Source organism: Plectropomus leopardus, chromosome 15, assembly GCF_026936395.1.
Source record: "Plectropomus leopardus strain MGB_pleo_1.0 chromosome 15, ASM2693639v1, whole genome shotgun sequence".
In the NCBI taxonomy this organism is placed as follows: domain Eukaryota; kingdom Metazoa; phylum Chordata; class Actinopteri; order Perciformes; family Serranidae; genus Plectropomus; species Plectropomus leopardus.
In genome coordinates, this window is record NC_142190.1 from 29,656,458 (window position 1) to 29,677,668 (window position 21,211).

A 21,211-nucleotide genomic window follows, 5' to 3' on the forward strand; every position below is an offset into this window, starting at 1 on the left:
AAATAATTCAGATTTACGTAGTGCACTTGATATTATATGTAAAGAACACATAAACACAATATTTCAAGATACATTTTGATTTCACTAAGCACACAACTCCGACAATGCCAGCAGGAAAGTGTGCAACACTGTGAACAAATTCATTGTCATGTGTAACCCGTAACGATGTCTCCCACACTGTGGCCCAGGGGAGAATTGTAATGTGTGGGAGATACAGGTACATTGTTCATATTGTAGAGCTCAGATTCAGAAATTCTTGATCTATAATTGATCAAAACCCAGAACCAAGATTTCTTTTAAGAAAAATAAAGGCAGACATGAACGTTAAAACACTGACAGAAAACGGTCACAGTTTTCCTCCGGGGCGTTCAGGAGAACAGGTTTCCACATGAATCACAGTCACAGGAGACGTTGCAACAGAGCTGGGAAATTTATTTTTGTTGAAAAGTGCCTTTACAGTACCCCATGAGGTATACAATTTTGATGAGATGACACAGGTGAGGTTGTCAACGACTGACTTAAAGATTTGGGGTAGAAGACGTTGTACGGAGTTACACAGACAGTCAGAGCAAACGGTTTAAGAATCTCAATTTCATGGCACAATCTAATGAGGACAACAAAAAAAAGCACACACACATAATGACTCCAGAGATAATGCTTTACATGATAAAATCCTGTCATTTCAAAGGGAGGATTTCAGTCACAGTTGTGGTCCTATTTTGCATTTTGCTCAACATTCACAAAAAGGTGTGCGGCACACAAACGACCCCTTTAACCCCTCGAGAGCGCCTGAAGCACAAATGTCTAAACACCCAAAAACACACCCCTGGTGAGGTTCTCCACCATCTAAAATAAACCTTTCTACATATTGCTTTTTTTTCTTTTTTTTGGATGCATTTGTGCAAAATATTTCAGTGACGATTAACAATAACCAAAAAGTAAACCCATACACACGTGGGACAAGTCATTTCATTTAAGGAGTGATATTGCACTGCTTTTTAACAAACAGAAAGGTATGACACTGGGGGCCGGACGTCATTCAGTACACCCATGATACAGGCACCCACTGTGGGGTGGAGGTGGCGCGCTCCATGGCCTCCTCCACACCTTTCACGCTTTCATCCACGTCGTTGTTGACAAGGACCACGTCAAAGAAGTGTCTATATGTGGTGAAAATGGCGTCCGACTCTTTCTGAATCATCTGCAAGTTTTCTGTCTGTAGGAGAGAAGAAGCAGAGGGTTAGCAGTTTCATGGAGTCTGGTGTTTAAAAGTTCTCAAGTGTACTGAAGATTTAGTACCTGGGCAGCCGTGTTGGTCGGAGCGATGAACACCACGAGAGGTGCAAAGTCAGCCGTCCGCAGGAGTTTCAAAGTCTGCAATAAATGATGAAAGAACATAATACAATTAGAGTGATTAACAAAAACAACTTGTAGAGAGATAAAATTTACCAGGCCACAGTCACCGACAAGTAGTGCAACTTCTTGTCTTTTTTCAAAAAAAAAAAAAAAAAAAACAGGACGGATACCTTTAAGTATCTGCATTAGGGTTGCAGCGATATACCATGAAACCATAAACTGTGATACCAAAATTGACGATTATCATACCGTGTACATTTGCTTATATACAATATTGAAGAAAAAAAATGCAACCGAATGAGATATCTCACCTTCACGTGGAGACATACACATACTTTGATAAAAAAAAATATGGTCTCAAGTTTCATTTATAAAGAAAAATTTGTTAAACCAAAAATATGCTTCTATATTCTTTACTTTATGGGTCATTGTAACTGATAATAATGAAAACTGTGTAATATTATATACTATGACAGCGTAAAACCCTTGATATTTTTGGAGACAGTTTTCGTACTATGAAAATCACGTACAGTTGCAACACTACTCTGCATGCAGCCTGTAGTAAACAGTATATCACTCGATCAGTAACAGATCGATTTTTAAATAACCCTTTCTTCAAAAAAACATTCTTTAGGTGCAATTGGATCTGGATATATTCATGTCGAGTCTACAGAACAACCTGTAAATGCTAACCTGTGGTTCTACATCCAGCAGAGCGATTTTGCCCTGCTCGTGGATCTTCTGGATGGTCTCGATTTTGGTACCGAACATGTTACCCTGGAAGCTGCCGTACTCCAGCAGCTCATTTCCAGAGATGCACTTGGTCATGGCGTCATTGGAGATGAAGAAATATTCCTTTCCATTCTCCTCCTCCTTGCGCTGGGGCCTGGTGGTGTCTGTGGAGAGCGTTAAAGACTTAGCCGAAGGACAATTCAGAAACTTGGTCGTTCCACTGAGAGAAAAACAAAAGTCAACTTACGTGGTGCAGGGTAGGAAAACTTCTCAGGGTATTTGGTCAATAGTGCATTTTTGATATGGCTCCTTCCTACTCCAGGTGCACCTGAACAGAGCAGAATTTTTTTTTTAGAAGGACATTTCAATCAACCTTTCATGTCTAAATATCTGGCCGCAAAGAAACAGAATTAAACTGCTTTTACATGCTCTTAATGGTCTTGGTCCTAGTTATTAAGATTTGCTTTTATTTTATAAGCCCTAGAACCATCAGTTCTTCTGGCAGTGGTCTTTTAACAGTCCCAAAAGTTAGAACAAAAACTCCCAGTGAGGCTTTATTTTGTTATTGTTGTGCTCCACGTTTGTGGAACAGACTGCCTGAAGATCTGAGGGCAGCAGAGGAGGGGGATATTTTTACAAGCAAAATCAAGACCTACCGTTTTTAGTCTGGCTCACCACTTTATTTATTGACTAGTTATTTACACATCTTAGTCTGTTTTACTGTTTTACTAGATGGTAAATGATTGTATTATTAACATTTTTATCTATTATTATGCTTTGTGCTAGTATCCTTTCATTTACCTTTATCTACTATTTAGATTATTTTAATCTTTTTTTCTTTCATTTTTTTTAAGTTCCTGGTTTTAATGTGTTCTCTTATTTTAATGCTTTAATTACTTTTTTATCCATGTGCTTGTGTACGTGTGTGTGCACGTGCGTGTGTGTGTGTGTGTGTGTGTGTTTGGGGGAGACTCCTGATTTTATTGTATGAAGCACTTTGTGTTTCAGTTTTCCTTGTAGTCTGAATAATCCATGTAATCAGCAAGATTTATTACATGCTTTTGAGAATCAGTATGGGTGATCATTAATGTGTTTTATATATATATATATATCTTTAGAAATTTGAAATCACTAATAAACTATGTAAGTGAGCTTACCTATAAGCACCAGTGTTTTCCTTGTAAAAGCCGGCAGCCGAACAACCTCTTCATAAGAAATCACATCCAGCTGGTCAAAAACTGCAACAGAAGGGATTTTGTTTTAAAAAAGAAATTCCTGCAGTACAACTGAGAAAACAAATGGAACACATAAATGTAGTGATACACACTGGAGCTGTGTTTAGCCAGGTACTTGTCTTTGCACTTCTTTTTCTTTCCAAATGGGCTGCAGGACTGACTGCCCTCTCTGGCTTTGCTTTTACTTGCCGCCCTCCTGCAGCGGAAAAAGAGATTTCGATTATGTCTCTCTCTATGCTGATGATGTTGTGCTGTAAGTGTGACTTCATACTGCAGGATTCAGTCAGACAGTATGATGGAGCTGTTTTACCATTCTTGGAGCTCTGGAGAGGGGATCAGTCCAGCGAAGTCAGCAACGCCGCTCTCCACTCTGCCCTGCCACCAGTTGGGATCCTGCTTGTTGATGATCTGAATGATGTCGCCAGTTTGAAACTTCAGCCCTGCTTCTTTGCAGGGGATGAGGTCATCCTTGGCAGGGTCATAGTCAAACTGGGCCCTCATGTACATCTGTAGATTAACAGTGCATATGTTGTATTCACTTTTTGGGAAAAGAAGGAGCTCAAACACACTTTCAGAATAAATTTGGTGTTACTGGATACTTATGATAATATTGAAACCTTACCAATCTGTCTAATGTCCATCATCTATAGGTCAGTTGTGAAAACACTCCCTTATGTGTGTGTATTTGTTGTTGCTGAACACAAGTTATTAAAAGTATCTCTCAGATCATTCATTTTTGACTTTGAAACACACACAAAAAAACTTCTTCTAAGCTCTATTAAGACACTTTCTCCAGTTTTGATTTTATCTGTAGTTCACCCCAAATAAAAAATACATCTTTCTCTTACCTGTAGTGCTTATTATCAGTCTATGTTATAATGGTGTGAGTTGCAGAGTATTGGAGATATATCGGCCGTAGAGTAGTCTGCCCTCTCTCTTAGATACTGGAACTACATTGTAGTCTGCTTGTGGTGCTCCGAGTGTAGAAAAAATACACTTCAAAAATCAAACACTAATGCCTCTTTCCAGAAATGATGACCCAGTTACACAACAAAATCCACAGACCTTGTTGTGAGCAGTTTCACCTGGCACTCAGTGGTGCTAGGTGAGCTAGCAGTAGATGCACGCTACCTTCTACGCAATGATATGGTTGGCGGATGTAGTGCTGGAGAAAGAAAATCGTTCCTACATGAAACTGTTTACAACAAGGTCTGTGGATTATAATGAGTAACTGGGTGATGGTTTCCTTAAATAACACATTGTTATTAAATTTGTCAAATGTAAATGTATGTATATATATATATATATATATTTATATATATATATATATATGTATGTATATATATATATATATATATTTATTTATATATATATACTGTAAAAAGTTGACTAGACATGTTGACTGCAGAAACAAAAATTGTCCTTTACATTATATAGTCAGCTTAATCACCTTATATTAACTTTTGATTTGACCTTGAGTTAACTCACATAAATTTTAGTAACAATCATCTGACCAGCTGTCCTTGGAAGTTTCATTTGTGTGTGAGGAAACTTGCTGTTGCAGGGAAAAGACAAACGTTCTTGGTTCCAGTACACCTTATCTCAATGGAGGTAACCTCCCTTATTTTCTTAAAGCTGTGTTTGCAATTATAAATATGTGACTGAATGTGATCTTCTTTGTTAGACTCACTCAGTGTACTCTAGGTGTCTGAGTTCTGCCCTTTCAGCTGAAACAGACTGATTCTGTTAAACCCTTTTTTCTCCACTTCATTAAAATATACAAAAGACAGCTGCTTTTCTATCATCATTTATTTGTTCACTTCTCTAAATGGAAAAACAGTAATTTCCACCACAGTGACTACACATACTATATTTTAGATTTATATTTCAGATCTTGATTGAATTTCACTAGTTTGATCAAATTTATAATAACCAATGGATCATTCATCATCATTCATCAAGCATTATCATCGCTAGTTCCTACAGACTGCTCATAAGGTCTTTGGATTATCCTGAGTAACAGATGTATTTTTTTGGCTCTTTGAGCACCAAAAGCCAAGTGCCATTTAGTTACATTATATCGGAGAAAAGGCAGAAATCTCTACAGCTAATATCTTCAACACTCTGCAACTCACGCCAAAACTATCCAGACTGATTAACAGCACTACTGGCAACAATATGTGCTTATATTTAGGAGTGAACTGTCCCTTTAAGTAAGCTGAGGCACAGCTTGGAATTAAATATTTAACACTTTGTTCTTCTCCAACGTTTAAGCCATAAAGATGTGGTTCATCTCACCACAAAATATGTTCAAAATCTCAGCCTCAGCTCAACCATGATGGCTCTTAAGTGCATGTCTCTGTGAAACAGTGCATGTAAAGCTGTTAACAGCTTGGTGACAATTGCAGCAAACTAAGTACACTCTTATTTTGTAATGAGAGCTTATCATTATGAACATGTGTGAATCAGCAAATGTCAGACTTCAAAGACCTTCAGGATCTACACATACATCTGAATTTATAAAAAAAAAAAAAAAAGCATTAAAATGGAGACTTTCTAACACAGATATTTAGGTTCTACAAAAGTTAATTGGGAAATTCATCCTTGCAGAGATTTTCCACGTTCATGCTATGATCTTGGACAGCTCATTACACATTGTGAAAATGAAAATGAACAATATTCTTCCAGGTTTAAGCGTGAATTCAAATTTATCAAGTATTCATCTACAGTTTGATCTCGATCCAGATTAGAATAATAACTCTTGGGGGGGAGTTATAATCTTATTCTGGAGAGAGATCACTTTATGTACAAATTTTGACGAAACTGTAAAAGATCACAGCAGGAACACATGTAAATTCTCCTCAGGGTTAACTATTACTAATGTTAGTTGAAGGCATGCACATTTGTGGTTTCCCCAAGTTACTCCAGTGGCAGTTATACACACATTGTGCAGTGGGTATACTGGCGTACTCTGGGTCACCAAAAATGATGCTCTCTAAACATTATAGAATGAAAAGCATATTAACTACACCTACATATTAATCGACTATAAGCTTTTAGGTGGACTGCCATCACTGACCACAGCAATGTCTCAGCCTCATGCAGTGAGAAACTAGACTCGCATCACTGAATGCAATGAATTTTTTTTATTTGTGGTCATTAATTTAAAACTATTTTCAGTTTTTAGATAATGCCACAGACTGTTGTTTAATGTTATTAAATTAACCCTTTGACACCTGAGCAAACTGACTTAATTTAACAGAATTAAAAGTTATAAGTTACAAGAAAATATGCTGGAAATTTAGCCAAAAAAGGAAAAAATTTTTAAAAAAACAAGGAAAAAAATGTATATATAAATTTATAGATTAAAAAGTTAGTAATAATTATAATAATTTTGAATATTGTTTTTCTGGCATTTTTTAAAAACTTTTTTTTAAAGAAACAAAAACAAAAAAAACAAAAAGTATAATCAACTCCGACTTATCTATATCTGTCTCTCTCCCTCTCTCTCTCAAGTAATTTTTTTGTCACTTTTTCCTATTTTCATGCAATTTATGGGTCATATGTTGCTCACTTCTGTGTTAGCTATATTTCAAAATAGATCAAACCATTTTGCTCAGGTTTTAAAGGTTTAAATGCACATGAAAGGAGTCTGAAAGCCGCACAGGAAAACTGAAATCGTTCTCGGTTTCAAAGGGTTAAGCCAGCAACCATTTTTAATTCACAGTAGGTCCATGATCGCCTGCTGAGGAGACTGTGATGCAGTGTGGCCAGTAGATGGCAGAATGAAACACACTACCAAAGTGGTTCAAGTCAAACTAGCAAAACTAAAGTGAATTTAAACTCATTGGATAGTCACCTGGGATGTTCACTGACTAACAGAAGATTCACCTAATAAAGAACAAAATCCTTTTAAAGAGGAAATTGTGGAGGGAAAAACGCAAAGAAAAGCAACGCAAACCCATCTTTGTAGATTAAACAGCTACAAGTTACCATTGGATTTGAATGTAAGGCTCATTTGGTTTTTTTTTACTCGTGCATGTTCATGCCTATGACACACAAAATTCACCACAGTTAAGTGCACATTGTGCCAGTCGTGTTATTACCTCACAGGCTCGGGATCGACTCTGCAGGTTGGGAATGATCTTCATTGTGACGACCCCGTTTGTCTCTTTCTGTATGTTAAGACGACACAGCTTTAATCACATCTATCTGCGATAATTACATACAAATCTGCATCGACTTTAGTGTCAAAGCCTTTGTCAAAGTTATATCAACATACCAGGATCTTTTGTAGCTGATCTACAGTGTGGTTCATCACACTCTGCCCATTGATTTCTGCTATTTCATCCCCTTCATGCAAGGACCCTGGAGAGAGGAAGAAACAGGAGAAGTGTGGTTATTTCACATATGATCCTCTGTGTTCCAGCTCCGTTTCAGTTAGGCAGTCATTTTGGTGCTGATATCTGCTTGCAGCTCTTGAAGTATGATTTATTTGCCTGAGAAATCGGCCAAAAACAAGATGAACCTTAAAGGGACAGTTCACCCCAAAATCAAAAATGTATATTTTTGTAATGTTGTTTATTAATCTAGATAGTTTTGGTGTGAGCTGCAGAGTGTCGGAGATATTGGCCGTAGAGATGTCTGCCTTTTCTCCAATATAATGGAACTAGATGGCACTTGGCTTGTGGTACTTGACGCAGTACAGTTGAAAAACTCAACATCAATGTCTCTTTTCAGAAATCATGACCCGGTTATTCAAAATAATCCACAGTCCTGGTTGTGAGCAGTTTCAAGTAAGAACTTTTTTCTTTCTACCGAACTACACTCGCCAACCATATCACCATGCAGAAGGCCATGTGCATCTACTGTGAGCTCACCAAGTGCCAGGTGAGCTAGTTCTTACATGAAACTGCTCACAATAAAGTTTGTGGATGATCTTTAGTAACTGGGTCATGATTTCAAGTAGAATCTATTTTCTGTCTGTCTACCCAACTACACCTGCCATCTGTATCATCCTGCAGAAGGACACATACATCAAATGCTACCTCACTGTGGTAGCTAATGCTACAGTTCAGCAGAGGAGGACGCCAGTAATGTTTACATTTGTGCTTTCTTTCTGTGTGGTGATACTGTTGGTAGGTGTAGTCAGTTAGAAAAGAGAGAAAATAGCCCTCACATGAAACTGCTCACAACAAGGTCTGTGGATTATCTTGAGTAACCGGGTCCTAATTTCTGGAAAGAGACACTGAGTTTTTCAAATGAATTTTTTTTGGCACTTTGAGCACCACAAGCCAAGTGCATTTAGCTCTACTATACTGGAGAGAAAGCTGGCATCTCTACAACTAATATCTCCAACACTCTGCAACTCACACCAAAACAATCTAGACTGATAAACAGCACTACAAGTCAGGAAAAATATTTGCTTTTGACTTTGGGTTGAACTGTCCCTTTAAAATCAATAAACGGTGGAGAAACATGTATCAAAATAAACTTTGCGGTAGGATTTTTTTTTTTTTAACAGATTATAATTGACAATCGTGACATGGATTTGGCAGTATGAATCTCATTTAAATTATAACATCCTAATAAAACCAAAAAAAATGTAATATGTTGCGTCCAGCGTGGCTTGTATACGGCCTGAGATATGCCACGTCTAGTATACACAGATGCTAATGCTAAAATGGAATTTGCCGTGACTGCATGTGGCAAACTATTGACCTTTGGGCTGAACATTTTCTTTCCGACACACACAACTCAAAATCAATATGCGATTACTGACCCTGTCTGTGGATCATGCCCCCGTGCAATATTCTGGCCACAGTGCACCTTTGTTTGTCGTTGAGCTTCAGAGTGACCCCCTGCGGACAGAGACCACAGCCAGTGAGGAGGAAGCAGCAACACAAATAGAAACATCTCAACAAACTCTGTGTGTGTGTGTGTGTGTGTGTGTGTGTGTGAGAGAGAGAGAGAGGAGGCAGATAGTCGTACCATCGGTTCTGACGGATTCTTTTCAAATTCTACTTCTTTCATCCTGGTCAGCTCTGTGCCGTTCATGTGTGCAGCGCTGCCGTTGCTGTACACCTCAGCCCCTTTATTCTCGTAGGTTTGCATAGCAGCCTGTATAAAAAAACAACAACAAAAAAAACATTTATGATTTCATCTCACACAAAATGAAAACCTTATGCAATTTTTTTTTAACAGCACATTTACAGCGAGTTCATCTGGACACATGAGATCATTATCACTCTATTTCCAATATCTGCAGTGGAAGCTTTTATCTAACGTGTGCCAACAGCCATGTTTCATTTGCAGTTTCAACATATGTTCAAGGTTGAAAATTAACCAAGTGTTATAACACCTCATTAGTCATGTTCAGTGATCTGGTCCACCTGGTCCATGTGGTCATGGATACCAGCAGTCTCATCAGGTGATCAAACACTGGCATTAATGTAAGGATGCGTATTCTTTGCAGTATAGTGTTTCAATAAATTTCCAAAGTAGGATATATACATCAGAGAAGAGGCCAGACACTGACCTGTGGAGTCGTATTTGTGCATTTACGCTTAAATGAACCTAAATACGAGTCCAAAAGCAGGAAATAGATATCAACAAAAAATTTCCATAGCATTAACATTGACGGTCTCTGCTGCTGATCACTGTCAGAGAGAGAAATTTTCAGATTTTAACCCTTTGAAACCTGAGCAAATTGTCTCGATTTCTTTCAAAAACACGGGAAGAAGCAAATGAGCAACGAAAGAAGAAAATTACCTAAAAATTAGCAAGAAATTAGTCAAAAGTATATGAAAATAACATGGAAATTAGTAAAAACATGAAAAAAGTGCTTGAAATTGTAATAATTTTGTAATTAGGTTTTAAGTAATTATAGTAATTATATATATTTTTTTCCTTTAGGCATTCTTCCCTAGCTTAAAAAAATCTATATCTGCTAATTTCTTGCAATTTGTGCAATATTTTTTAAAGAAATCGCACCAATGGTTCAAATGTGGTGGAAGGCATTCGAGAGCAGCACAAGAAAAGTGATGTCTCAAAGGGTTAAGTATATATCGATCTCTCTATCAATCTCTCTTTCTATCTATCTAAATATATGTATATCTATAGCTATATCTATACACACACACATACAAACACAGACAAATAAAAATCTGCCTATCTATCTAAGGATTCCTAAGGAGCTCATGTATAAAAGAGAACAACGGCTGCACAGTATCAAAGGGTCCATAAATTAGTCCTTAAGTGACATCTGACACACAACTAGCTGAATCAGCACAATTTTTCTGCATGGAAATGACACATCAGCACTGCTTCAGCAAAAAAGCAACATTATCTATCTTCCAGCACTACAATAAACCAATAAACATTATTATCGCCCTCCTCCCGGCCCTGAAATACTGTACACACTGTGGCAGCAGCCAGGTGTGTTACACAGGCAGGGGCTCCTACTGTGTGTTTATTTATCTTATGAGTTTTATCATGTACTCTTTATTAAAAGTATGTGCTCTTCTTGGAAACATTATTATCTTTAATGCGTGTCTGTGTTCATGTTATTTTGGCTCCTCTGGAAAACTTAATAATCAGAGTAAGCCGAGCTCAGCTGAGTGCAGGAGCGGTGGAAGTCAGGCAGCTGTTTTTTTGCAACATGATAGTTATTTACCAGCCTTGTGCTGCTCTATGTCAGGACTGTCGTGTGTCTGGATGGAGTATTGGAGAACAGAGGTCCCATGATAAACAAATTCAATCATATATCCTCTAAGGAATGTGTACACCACTGTTTCTAATAAAATCAACACATGCAAATCTATTTTTAAATTATAATATTTTAATATTATAATTTAAAAATTATAATATTTTTGGTTCAACCATGGGCCTTCAAGACTCTCACTTGTCCTATTTTGAGATTAGATGGATTATCTTGGCTTTCACATCAGCTAAACGGAAACTTCTGAGGAACTGGAGGGAAAAGCCCCACCCCCATGTGAAGAATGGACTACTATGACATACTCTCTATAGAACATACTTCAACAATACATGCTTACATAGGGCCCTTTCACTGACTGGCTACATGCAACTTAGAGGTTACTGCAATAATCTAATGTAACTGAAAGAAGGCTAAATTCAACCTTGGAGATGAACAGTATATGTCAGTATTATGAATTTATTTATTTTATTTTTTGCATTCTTTTAGTTGTATTTGTTCCTTCTATTGTATTATTTTATTGTTATTATTATTATTGCTGTTATTATTTTATTTATTGTATTATTGCATATATAATATTTATTTCCGGTGGATTTAAAATGTGCATTTAAAATTTTTTTAAAAAATTAAAAATCAAATAAAAAAACAGATTTTAATCTTAGAGCTCCTAAAGTTTTCTAACTTGTTAGTCCTGATAGCAAAAACATTATCATTTTATAAATGTTTTAAAAAGCCCATTCCTAAGGAATATGTTGGTAATATGTTTCTGCAAACCATTCGTATGTTACAATTGAATATTTCTTTAGTATTATATCAAGTGTCATAGTATCTGAGCTGACTTGATGCTGGATGGCCTGTAACTTGGATGAGGCACCTCCCAAACTGCAAACCAGTATTCAAGATAAAAACAAGAAAACCGGTTGAGGTTTAGAGAGTTATTGCTGTGTTTCCAACGGCTTTTTTCTTTTTTTAGGCACTCAACCTTGATGTTTCTTAGTGACCTGTATCCTTTGCTTCATCAGGGACAGGGACACAAAATTGGCTGTTTTCTACAGAGGCATCGCTGTTTTTCCTGTCTGGATTATGCTCCCAAAACTGGCTATTTTGAGCCAAAACCCAATCTTTTCCATACCAAAAAAAAGTGTTTTTGTGTCTAAACCGAACCCAATGTTACCCATAGTGTTGTTGAAACGTACTTTTTTTAAAAAAGATTTTTTTGAGGGGCTCTTTTTTGCCTTTATTGGCTAGGTCAGAGAGAAGTGTGAAAGGGGGAGAGAGAGGGGATAACATGCAGCAGAGAGCCAAGGCTGGAATCAAACCTACGACCACGGCGGCGAGGACTCAGCCTCTGTACATGGGGTGCCTGCTTTATCCACTGAGCCACCGACGCCCAGAAACATATCTTTTTTTAACAAACTGCATAAAAGGGGTCGACAGATTATCAGGCTGGCTGATTACTTGAACCGATATTACGCATTTTGCAAATTCTCTGTATCGCAATTTTATTTTAATGATCAACAACAAAATTAATTAATTAAAAAGTGCAAAGAAAGTGTCAGCATGAGAGGAACTTTTACTTTGTAAAATCTCAATGTATTCATTTTTTATTTAAATGAACTTGCTGTATTATGATGTTAAAAGTTGAAACATTTTCTAAAGGCATTCAGACAAAGTTTTGTATTAGAGTTTGTTATATTCCAAATTCTAAATTTCAACCGAATATTTTCATTTTTTTATTGTAAATGCATACCAGTTCCAAATATCAGTTATCAGTCTCATTAACTACGGATAATCGGTATCAGCCCTAAAAAACAATATGGGTCCACCCCTACTACATAATGTACAAATGTAACATATTCGTTATTTGAAGAAACATTAAGTGCCAACATTTTCTTCTGGTCATTGGGTTGGCAATGGGAAATGAATTTTGGAAATCGACATATTTGTTATCATGCGACTACGTTAATTTGACTTGATAAAAGTGTGCTACAGTACCAGAAACTTTACAAACTCGGCAATCTTATAATGACACTTATTGCTTTTCTCTAATTAAAAGAAGCTCCTTTTTGGGTCCATTTAAGTTAGAAAACACTTACAAACCTAAATTCCAATTATTGGATAACTTCCCCTAAGGCACAAAGCAGACTTTTCCTTCACACAAAGTGCTGACACTTAACCGACAAAGGTTAAATCTTAAGACTTGAGCACAAACAGCTGGAGAATACAGCAGATTTCTGAGGAAACAAACAGGAAATGTCTTTGCACTGAATGCTAAAACATTCACATGATGAGATCTGGCCTTGCACTGAGAGGCTTTTTAATTAAATGAGCTTCATCAGCTGGATCACTCCCACTATCAGAGACGTCGATGATGAAAGGCTTTCATCAGGTTTATCACTGTGTGTTCCAATCCAGTCGCTGATAAGAGTCAACACATGTTACTGTAATCAGGGTCAGGAAGCCCTTTCAGAAACCTGAATGCCAGTCCTGGGTGTGGTGAAGCAAAAGGAAAAACAGGATAAACAGCAGCAGTATAGAGACGGTGGTTAATCAATCTCAACGGAAATCTATACCGTTACAGCCGCTTGGCATAGCAGATAATGGGAGAAAAACTATGCAGTACTTAGTCATATACAAAATGTATAAACACTAGTTTAAATAATGAGATGGAAGGGGGGATTAATGATTAATGTTGCAAATTTGCAGGAAAAAAGTTGGATATGATCTGAGTTTATAAAGTTGCAAATTTGTGGAAAAAAAAACTCAAAAAACCAAAATTTTTCTGCCCTTTTCCTCACAAATTTACAACTTATTTGACTTATTTTATAACTATTTTATAAACTCAGAGAATATCCGACTTTATTTCTAACAAATTTAAAACTTTAGAAACTTTTTTTTCTCACAAATTTACAACTTTCTAAACTCTGACATGCTTTTTTTCCCCACAAATTTCCAAAATTGATCTGAGCGTTCTTACGCTTTTTCTCAAAATATTGCCCTCTGTTTAGTTCTTTTTTGGTTGTTTTTTTAAATGTGACATGGTGGCCGGAAGAAGATCTGATAGCACCTAGCTGAAGGGGGACATATGAAGACCTACCACGGTGGAGTCATGCATACTTCCGTCAATAAATCAGTTCTCCCCTGGTGCTTGTATGCTGGGACAAGGACAGCAGACCAATGAAAAGGCCTTGTGGAGCTATAACCGTAGCTCCATTTAACTGTGCATGTAAAACATACTCTATCGTCTGTAGTCCTTCAGGAGGAAATGTGAAGCTTCACACCCCTCCCTCTCTTCCTGTGGTGGTCATCATCGCAAACCAGCGGGTGAAAGACGTCATCATGTCATCTCAAGGTGCATTAGGTTGATTTGAAGCAGATCAAACGCTGAGTGCATTTTAGAAAGCCAATCTCTGATAAGATAATACACTCCGAAGATCTATTGTTCTGCCTGCTTTTCACCACAAAGCACTACGATCTGATTACGTTAAAATTTAATCTGCCTCTTTCCTCGTCTCCTCATTCCCCTGACATGATTTTGCCTTTTGAGCCAACAAATTTTAATTATTCATCCTCTCCGCTTTTAGGATTTAGGGTGGGTCTCCTGCCAAAAGGCAAGGAGGTATTGATCTGTCGGAGCAACACAGGAGGGAGATCGATTTTGACCTACATGGGACTGGAAGAACGTGGATAGAGTGTGCGGGAACAGCTGGAAGGGCTACTGAAGTAAAACATCACGCTGTCTATCTCATGTTGGGGTTTAACCCTTTGAAACCTGGAAGGAGGTTGTTTTTTGTTCTGTGCTGCATTCAGACGCTTTTCACAAGCATTCAAACCTATAAAAAAAGAGCAAATTAGATTTTTTTTTTTTTTTTAAACATGGCTCAAAATGCAACAAGCCACTTGGCAAATTGTAAGAAATTAGAAAAAGAAAATGGCCCAATAAATAGTTTTCAAAAAGGGAGACAGAGAAAGAAATTATCAGAAGAAAAAAACATAAAAGAATAAAATATTTTTATCTTGTTATAATTTCTTTCTCTCGCTCCCATTTATTTACTTACTTATTTTTAAACAGTTTACTCATTTATTATGTTGTCCTTACTGGCTTTGTGTAATCATGCTAGTTTTCCCACCTTTCTTTTTATTTTATTTTTTCTTTGTGTGTGTGTGTGTTTTTTGTTTGTTAATGGTTAATTGTTGAAAAGAATTAAAACAAGTGAAAAAAGGAGATAAAAATATGGGAAATGTCTAAAAAAAAATTATAATAATTATTATGTACTACTTTATTTATTTATTTATTTTTTTTACCATGTTTTTGACAAAAAGCAAGCCAATTTTGTTTGGCTGTTAAAGGGTTAAGCTTCCTGAAGCCTGACTTGCATAAACTTGTTCTTAGCACAAAGGAGAACAGCGTGGCTAAAATAACATGTTGTGGTCCTGGAGCTGAAACGCATGATAGACTTTCTTTGCAGCGCAGTACGTCAAGTATTTGTCTCCAGAGGCTGAGCGACACCACTGAGCTGAAACAGCAGAACTCACTTTACATTCCCAAACTCAAGGTCAAGGATCCAGAGGACGCAGTAAATCAGCCAGATGTCACGTCCTCGTGTCCTCATGTCCCACAGTATGAGCCACATTACACACATCGGCCTGCACCGTGAGATAACGGACCACGTGACCTCACGCCAAGACACTGATTTCACAAATCGTGTCGAGCACAAGACTGTAACTCGAGGCTGTTGAACTGCAAACTGCTGATGTCAGGAAAAAAGGAGTTTCCTCCCTTCGCCGTTTCCCTCAACTCAACTGCTGACTTTTCAGATTCAGAGAAATCGTTTAGGACAAAGAGTTCCTTCGGCGTTATGGGCTGCCAGAATGGAGGCCTGGAGGTCGTCAAGTATTTAAAGGGAAACTGTGCCCCCTTTTTTTTAAGTCCATACATGGTATTCCTATGGTTTAAGACAGTCCAAGAAATATTGCTAAAAATGAACAATTCTTCCCAAATCCAAAAGCTAGAATGCTAAAACTCATATCTGTGATGTCATTAAGGTGTGGGGCTTCTCCATTGACAATTAAATGATGTTATAGACTTTTTTTTTTAAGTGACGTGTTTCCATGGCATGGTCGCTTAGCGATGTACTGCTGTGGATGGTGGCTGCAACTAAACCTAGCTCTCATAGGAATGAACGAGGCCCCGCCCCCAACGCTGTATCCAGACTTCCTATAGTACATCCATGAATCACTGTCTGTGGAGCAGCTTCACACTTTATACACGATGACATCACAAGTTTACGACTTCACTCTCTGGTTTCTGGCTTTGAGAGAGAGCAGCTTATGTTCGCTAATTAAACTTTCCTCAGCCATGGAAATGACATATTGGATCTCTTCATTTAGGTGATGTTCCCCTTTAAGTTTGGGAACCATTAAAAAAAAAGCTGCAGCTGTTTTAACTCCTTTGTGGTCATTTATCAGGTGTTGCCCCACTTTAAGTCAGTGCTTTCGCAGCTTAATCCGTCCTTAACTTGACAACAAGTTTACGCCTAAAATAACCCGGTACACTGTGATGGAGTAAACAACCTGGCTGGCCTCAGCTGACTGCTGACACTAATTCAGCAGCACAACACCAACAGCTGCAGACTGCATTACACAAAGTTAAACATTTGAATAACACTGACTTTGTTTTCCACCAGCTCACCGTCTTTTATATTGCATAACACTGTTCAGGCCTACTGATGTTACCTTAACCCTTTGAAACCAGGATCGACATCACTTTCCTTGTGCTGCGTTCAGATGCCTTCACAAATACTCAAACCTTCGAACCCTAAGGCCTTCATTAAAAAAAAAATACCTGGGAAAATAGGCTATGAGTGACTTTATAATAAGTGTTCAGCAAACTGCAAGAAGTAAGAACATTTAGAAAATTATTTTTTCTAGGTAAAAAATAGTCCAAAACCCTGCATTTATTATTATCTTAATTATATATTTAAAAATAATTTTACAGAATTATTACTTTTAAGCACTTTTTCCCCAGGAGGTAATTCCCTTATTTGTTTGTTTAACCTTTTTCCTCATTGTTTTTATTCTATTTGATTTATTTTTGCTAATTTTTGTGTATACTTTTAGGTATACATTTTTCCCCTTATTTTATTAATGTATGTATTTATTTTATTTTTTGTCATTTTTTGCAAGAAATTAGCTGGAAAAAAATGCTTAAAACTATATCTATAATTATTAAACTATTATATTAAGACGTATTTTACAGAGTGGTTATTTTTAAGCAAATTGTTTTCTTAGTCATTCATGTATTTGTTTTTATTTTATCTTACCTTATTTATTTTTGCTCATTTTCAGGTATACATTTTTCTTCATTGTTTTTATTTTATTTTGCCATATCTTATTTATTTTTGCTCATTTTTAGGTGTACATTTTTCCTCTTTACTTTTATTTTATTAATTGTTTCATGTGCTAATTTTTAAATATATTGCATGTACTTTTTTTTCTAATTTTGGGGTCATTTCTTCCTACATTGCTCACTGCCTCCTTCCCACGATTTTCTTCTTTTTTTTAAAAGAAGAAATCAAGACCATTTGCTCAGATTTCAGACGGTTAACATGGCTTTACAGTTACAGTTAAACATCATGGAAACTCTGGCACTGGCTCATTGTCTCGTGATCACAGACATTTAAACAATCTGACACGTGATATAGCCTCGCTTCCCAAATCTGTCAAAAGATCCCTATCAGTAGCTTTTTTTGGGGGGGGGTGCAGAAGTGAAATTGCCAATGTAATGTCTACTGGGATTCAACTACAGCTGACTGAGCAATACTGAGCAATGCAGAGGCTCCTGGCACAGACCTGCTGATCTGAGAGGAAACATCTACATGTATATTTCTTTGTTAAGAAATCGACACATTCAGTTGCTTTAAGTTGTATTTCCAAAACACGACCGGGTCTATTTTTAGAGATCTTGTCGAGAAACAAACAACGGTCATGTGTCCCATCTCTGCTTCCGGGAAGCAAACGCCAGACCAGAGGGAGCTAAAAAAAAAATAAATAAATAAAATAAAAAATAAAAAAAGGAATGTACAGCTTACCTTGTCAGACTTTGGTTTGTTTAGGAGGAGCTGCTCCAGGTAGAGGTCGGAGAGGGCTGTCCGCACGCTGCTCACCGACTCCAGTTTGACTGCAGGTTCGTTTTTATTGGATTTTAACGTCATCTTTCCGTTAGCTAGCAAAAAAAACGCTGGTGAACCCGACGTGCCCCCGCTCAAGGTCCGCAAGAGGCCGGCCACTAAATGTTGCGAGAGAGAAAACTGCTGATAAGGTTTGATAAGTGACTGGGAGAGATAAAAGTCCAAGGATTTGATCAGCAGCAGGTGAGGGGCAGAGATGTGTGCCGCGCGGAGAGCTGACAAAGCAAGTAAACATGCAGCTGAGAGCTGCTGCTCACAGGGGCAGGCTCACGGGGCGTTCACGGACACCCCGTCAGCTCCGAAATCACAGCACTCTGGTTGCTTATGCGGAAATTAAAGCACATAAACCATGAAAGTTATTGTTTTGTTTTGTTTTCTTTTATTTTATTTTCTGTTTTGTTTTTCTTTTCATGTTTTGTGGGGTTTTTTTCTGGTGTCTGTTTCTTTTAGTAATCCACAAAATTTATGCTGCATTTATATTAGCCTATAGCTTAGCATACGTTCTCAGTGGTGTAATGTAACAAAGTAATGTTACTTGGACACAGCACTTAACCCCTTGAAACCTGTGCAAAAAAGGCAATAAGCAATTTAACATGAAATTACCCCAAATTAACAAAAATTACTAAAAGTTACCCCCCATATAAAATAGCAAAAAACAAGTACAAAGGTATAATAATAACAACAACAACAATAATAATAAGCATTATTATTATTATTTTATTAATTAAAAATTAATTAAAAACATCATTTCAAGTATATGATAATAATTATAAACTGAGTTTTCTGTAGATTTTTCTTTTTTTTAAATAATTTTCTAATAATCTCTCTCTCTCATTTTATCTCTCTATAAACTAATTTTAAATTTGAAAAACAAAATCTACATACTTTGTGCTGGTACTTATTTCTACTTTACATTATTCTGTATGCTATCAGAGCAACTGTAACAAACCACAGCCCCACTAAAGTATTAAGGGGGCCAAGTAGCTCAAATAGTGGAGCGGGCGCCCCATGTACAGAGGCTACGTCCTCGCCGCAGTGACCGCAGGTTTGACTCCAGCCCGCAGCTGTTTGCTGCATGTCATCCCCTCTCTCCCCCATTTCACACTTAAGCTTTCCTATCTGTAATAATGGCAAAAAGCCCAAACAAAATGATCCTGATGTATTACAGTAAAGTTATTTTACTCCAGTATGTATGTATTTCTACGTCCTCTACATTTTTGTTACTTCATTACTATAAAATAAAATTACAAATTTTGGTGAATCAGTAGTCCGAGCTTAGAAGATAAATCATAGCCTAATCACATGAGGGCAGGTGCTAACAACAGCTCTCAAAGCCACTTCTGACTGCTAACATTTTTATTTACCAGCATTTACTTGTACTTACACTTTGAATTAACCCTTAGGGCCCACTTTATTATTACACACATTCGGACTGCTCTGTGCACAAAATGCACTTTTCAAAATCAAGCTTTAAAGAATCATTTTCCACTTTAATTGAGTAAATGTTTTAACCAACACCAGTCCTAATCATAAATGTCAAATATCCATTAATTTTCAGAATGTTAAACCTTTAAATGCCAGGTTTTATTTATGATGCCACTACACTTTTAGATTTCTTTTTATTTATTTATTTTTAATTATTTTGTTTTTTCAACATACTAAGTGCAAAATAGATTTTTTTTTTTTATTTATTAGTTTTGATGATCACAGCGTGGGATATGTCAGTAATTTGCAGCAACACTGATTGTGACAGTGCACCTCCTGGAAATAGCATGTACTTTCTGTGTATATGCCAAATATAGTAAAAATCACCTCATCAGATGGAAATTGGTAAAAATTCCAAAATTACATAGCAAAAGCCTAGAATGCGCTTTGGTGGCTGTGGGATCAAAACTTGCCGTTTGAATGGGATTCAATGATGCATTTTTGCACTTAACAGTATGAATGTGACAATTTTGTTTCCACAGTGTATTTTAGACTTATTGTGGGAGCTTGACTGGAAATTCTGAGAATACTTCCACATTTCTTGAGCAGTTAGTGGACACTCGACGTTAATTTTCAAATGTCCGACAGTACATGAATGTAGCATTACCGCATCAGGCTCTCAGGAAGCGACTAATAACGGAGTGCTGCTGACGGTGATCCCAACAGCTGACTTACAAAGATGTACGATATAAGACAACCCGCCAGGCTGCTGTGGGTTTGTGTAAATGCTAATTAACGATCATCAACGGGAGGACTCAGATCACGTGACTTATCAACACCTTTTTGATAGACTAAATGCAAATGAAGTCCCTGGTGGCCTGAGGCTTTTATGATTACACCTTTAAATGCGAACATCTGGTTACTATCTATGAAGTCCCCTTTCCTGTATCAACGCCAGATTAACCCTTTGAAACCTGATGTCTTTGGAAAATATGGGAACACGGTGATCATCAATCATTGGCTGATCAATCGGCCAGTCAGTTGACACAAAATTACATTACAACATTTAGGTATTTTTCTTCTTCTTCTATAATTTTGAGTTGTTTTTTTTTTGTGGGGGGGGGGGGCATTTTGTGTTTTTTGGGGGGGGGTATTTTCTTTTTTTTTTTTTAAACACTTTTGAGTTTTGGGGATGTTTTTTAATTTATTTTTTATTTTTTAATTAATATTTTTAGTTTGTGGGGAGTTTTTTTTCAGTTGCTTTTAGGTAATTTTAAGTTTTTAGATTTTTCTGCATAGGGTACTTCAACTTTTAAATTTAAGTACTTTTTTTCCATGAATATGCTTAAGTACTTAAGCATCAAATTTACTTAAATAAAATTTGATGCAGAATTTTTACTTGTAACTGAGTATTTTTACAGTGTAGTATTAGCACTTTTACATAATTAAAGGATCTGAATACATCTTCCACCACTGGCAAGAGGGCATTCTTTACTTTGACTGTTGGGATGAGGATTTAAATAAAATATACTGCATGCTCTTCTGTTAAACTTTCT

The 21,211-nt window shown here is 36.9% G+C and overlaps 1 protein-coding gene across 1 annotated transcript; it reads right to left on the bottom strand.

The window, feature by feature from the left end:
• Positions 1-415: 415 nt before the first annotated feature.
• mpp1 (MAGUK p55 scaffold protein 1) lies at positions 416-18,475 on the bottom strand. The gene is made up of 12 exons (XM_042499331.2): positions 18,132-18,475; positions 9,315-9,443; positions 9,106-9,184; positions 7,606-7,691; positions 7,430-7,498; positions 3,634-3,830; positions 3,416-3,519; positions 3,246-3,326; positions 2,336-2,416; positions 2,050-2,252; positions 1,300-1,374; positions 416-1,216 (listed from the first exon to the last, which is right to left on the bottom strand). The coding sequence occupies exons 1-12, from the start codon at positions 18,252-18,254 to the stop codon at positions 1,040-1,042; spliced, it is 1,404 nt and encodes a 467-aa protein (XP_042355265.2). The 5' UTR covers positions 18,255-18,475; the 3' UTR covers positions 416-1,039.
• Between the last annotated feature and the right edge of the window lie 2,736 nt (positions 18,476-21,211).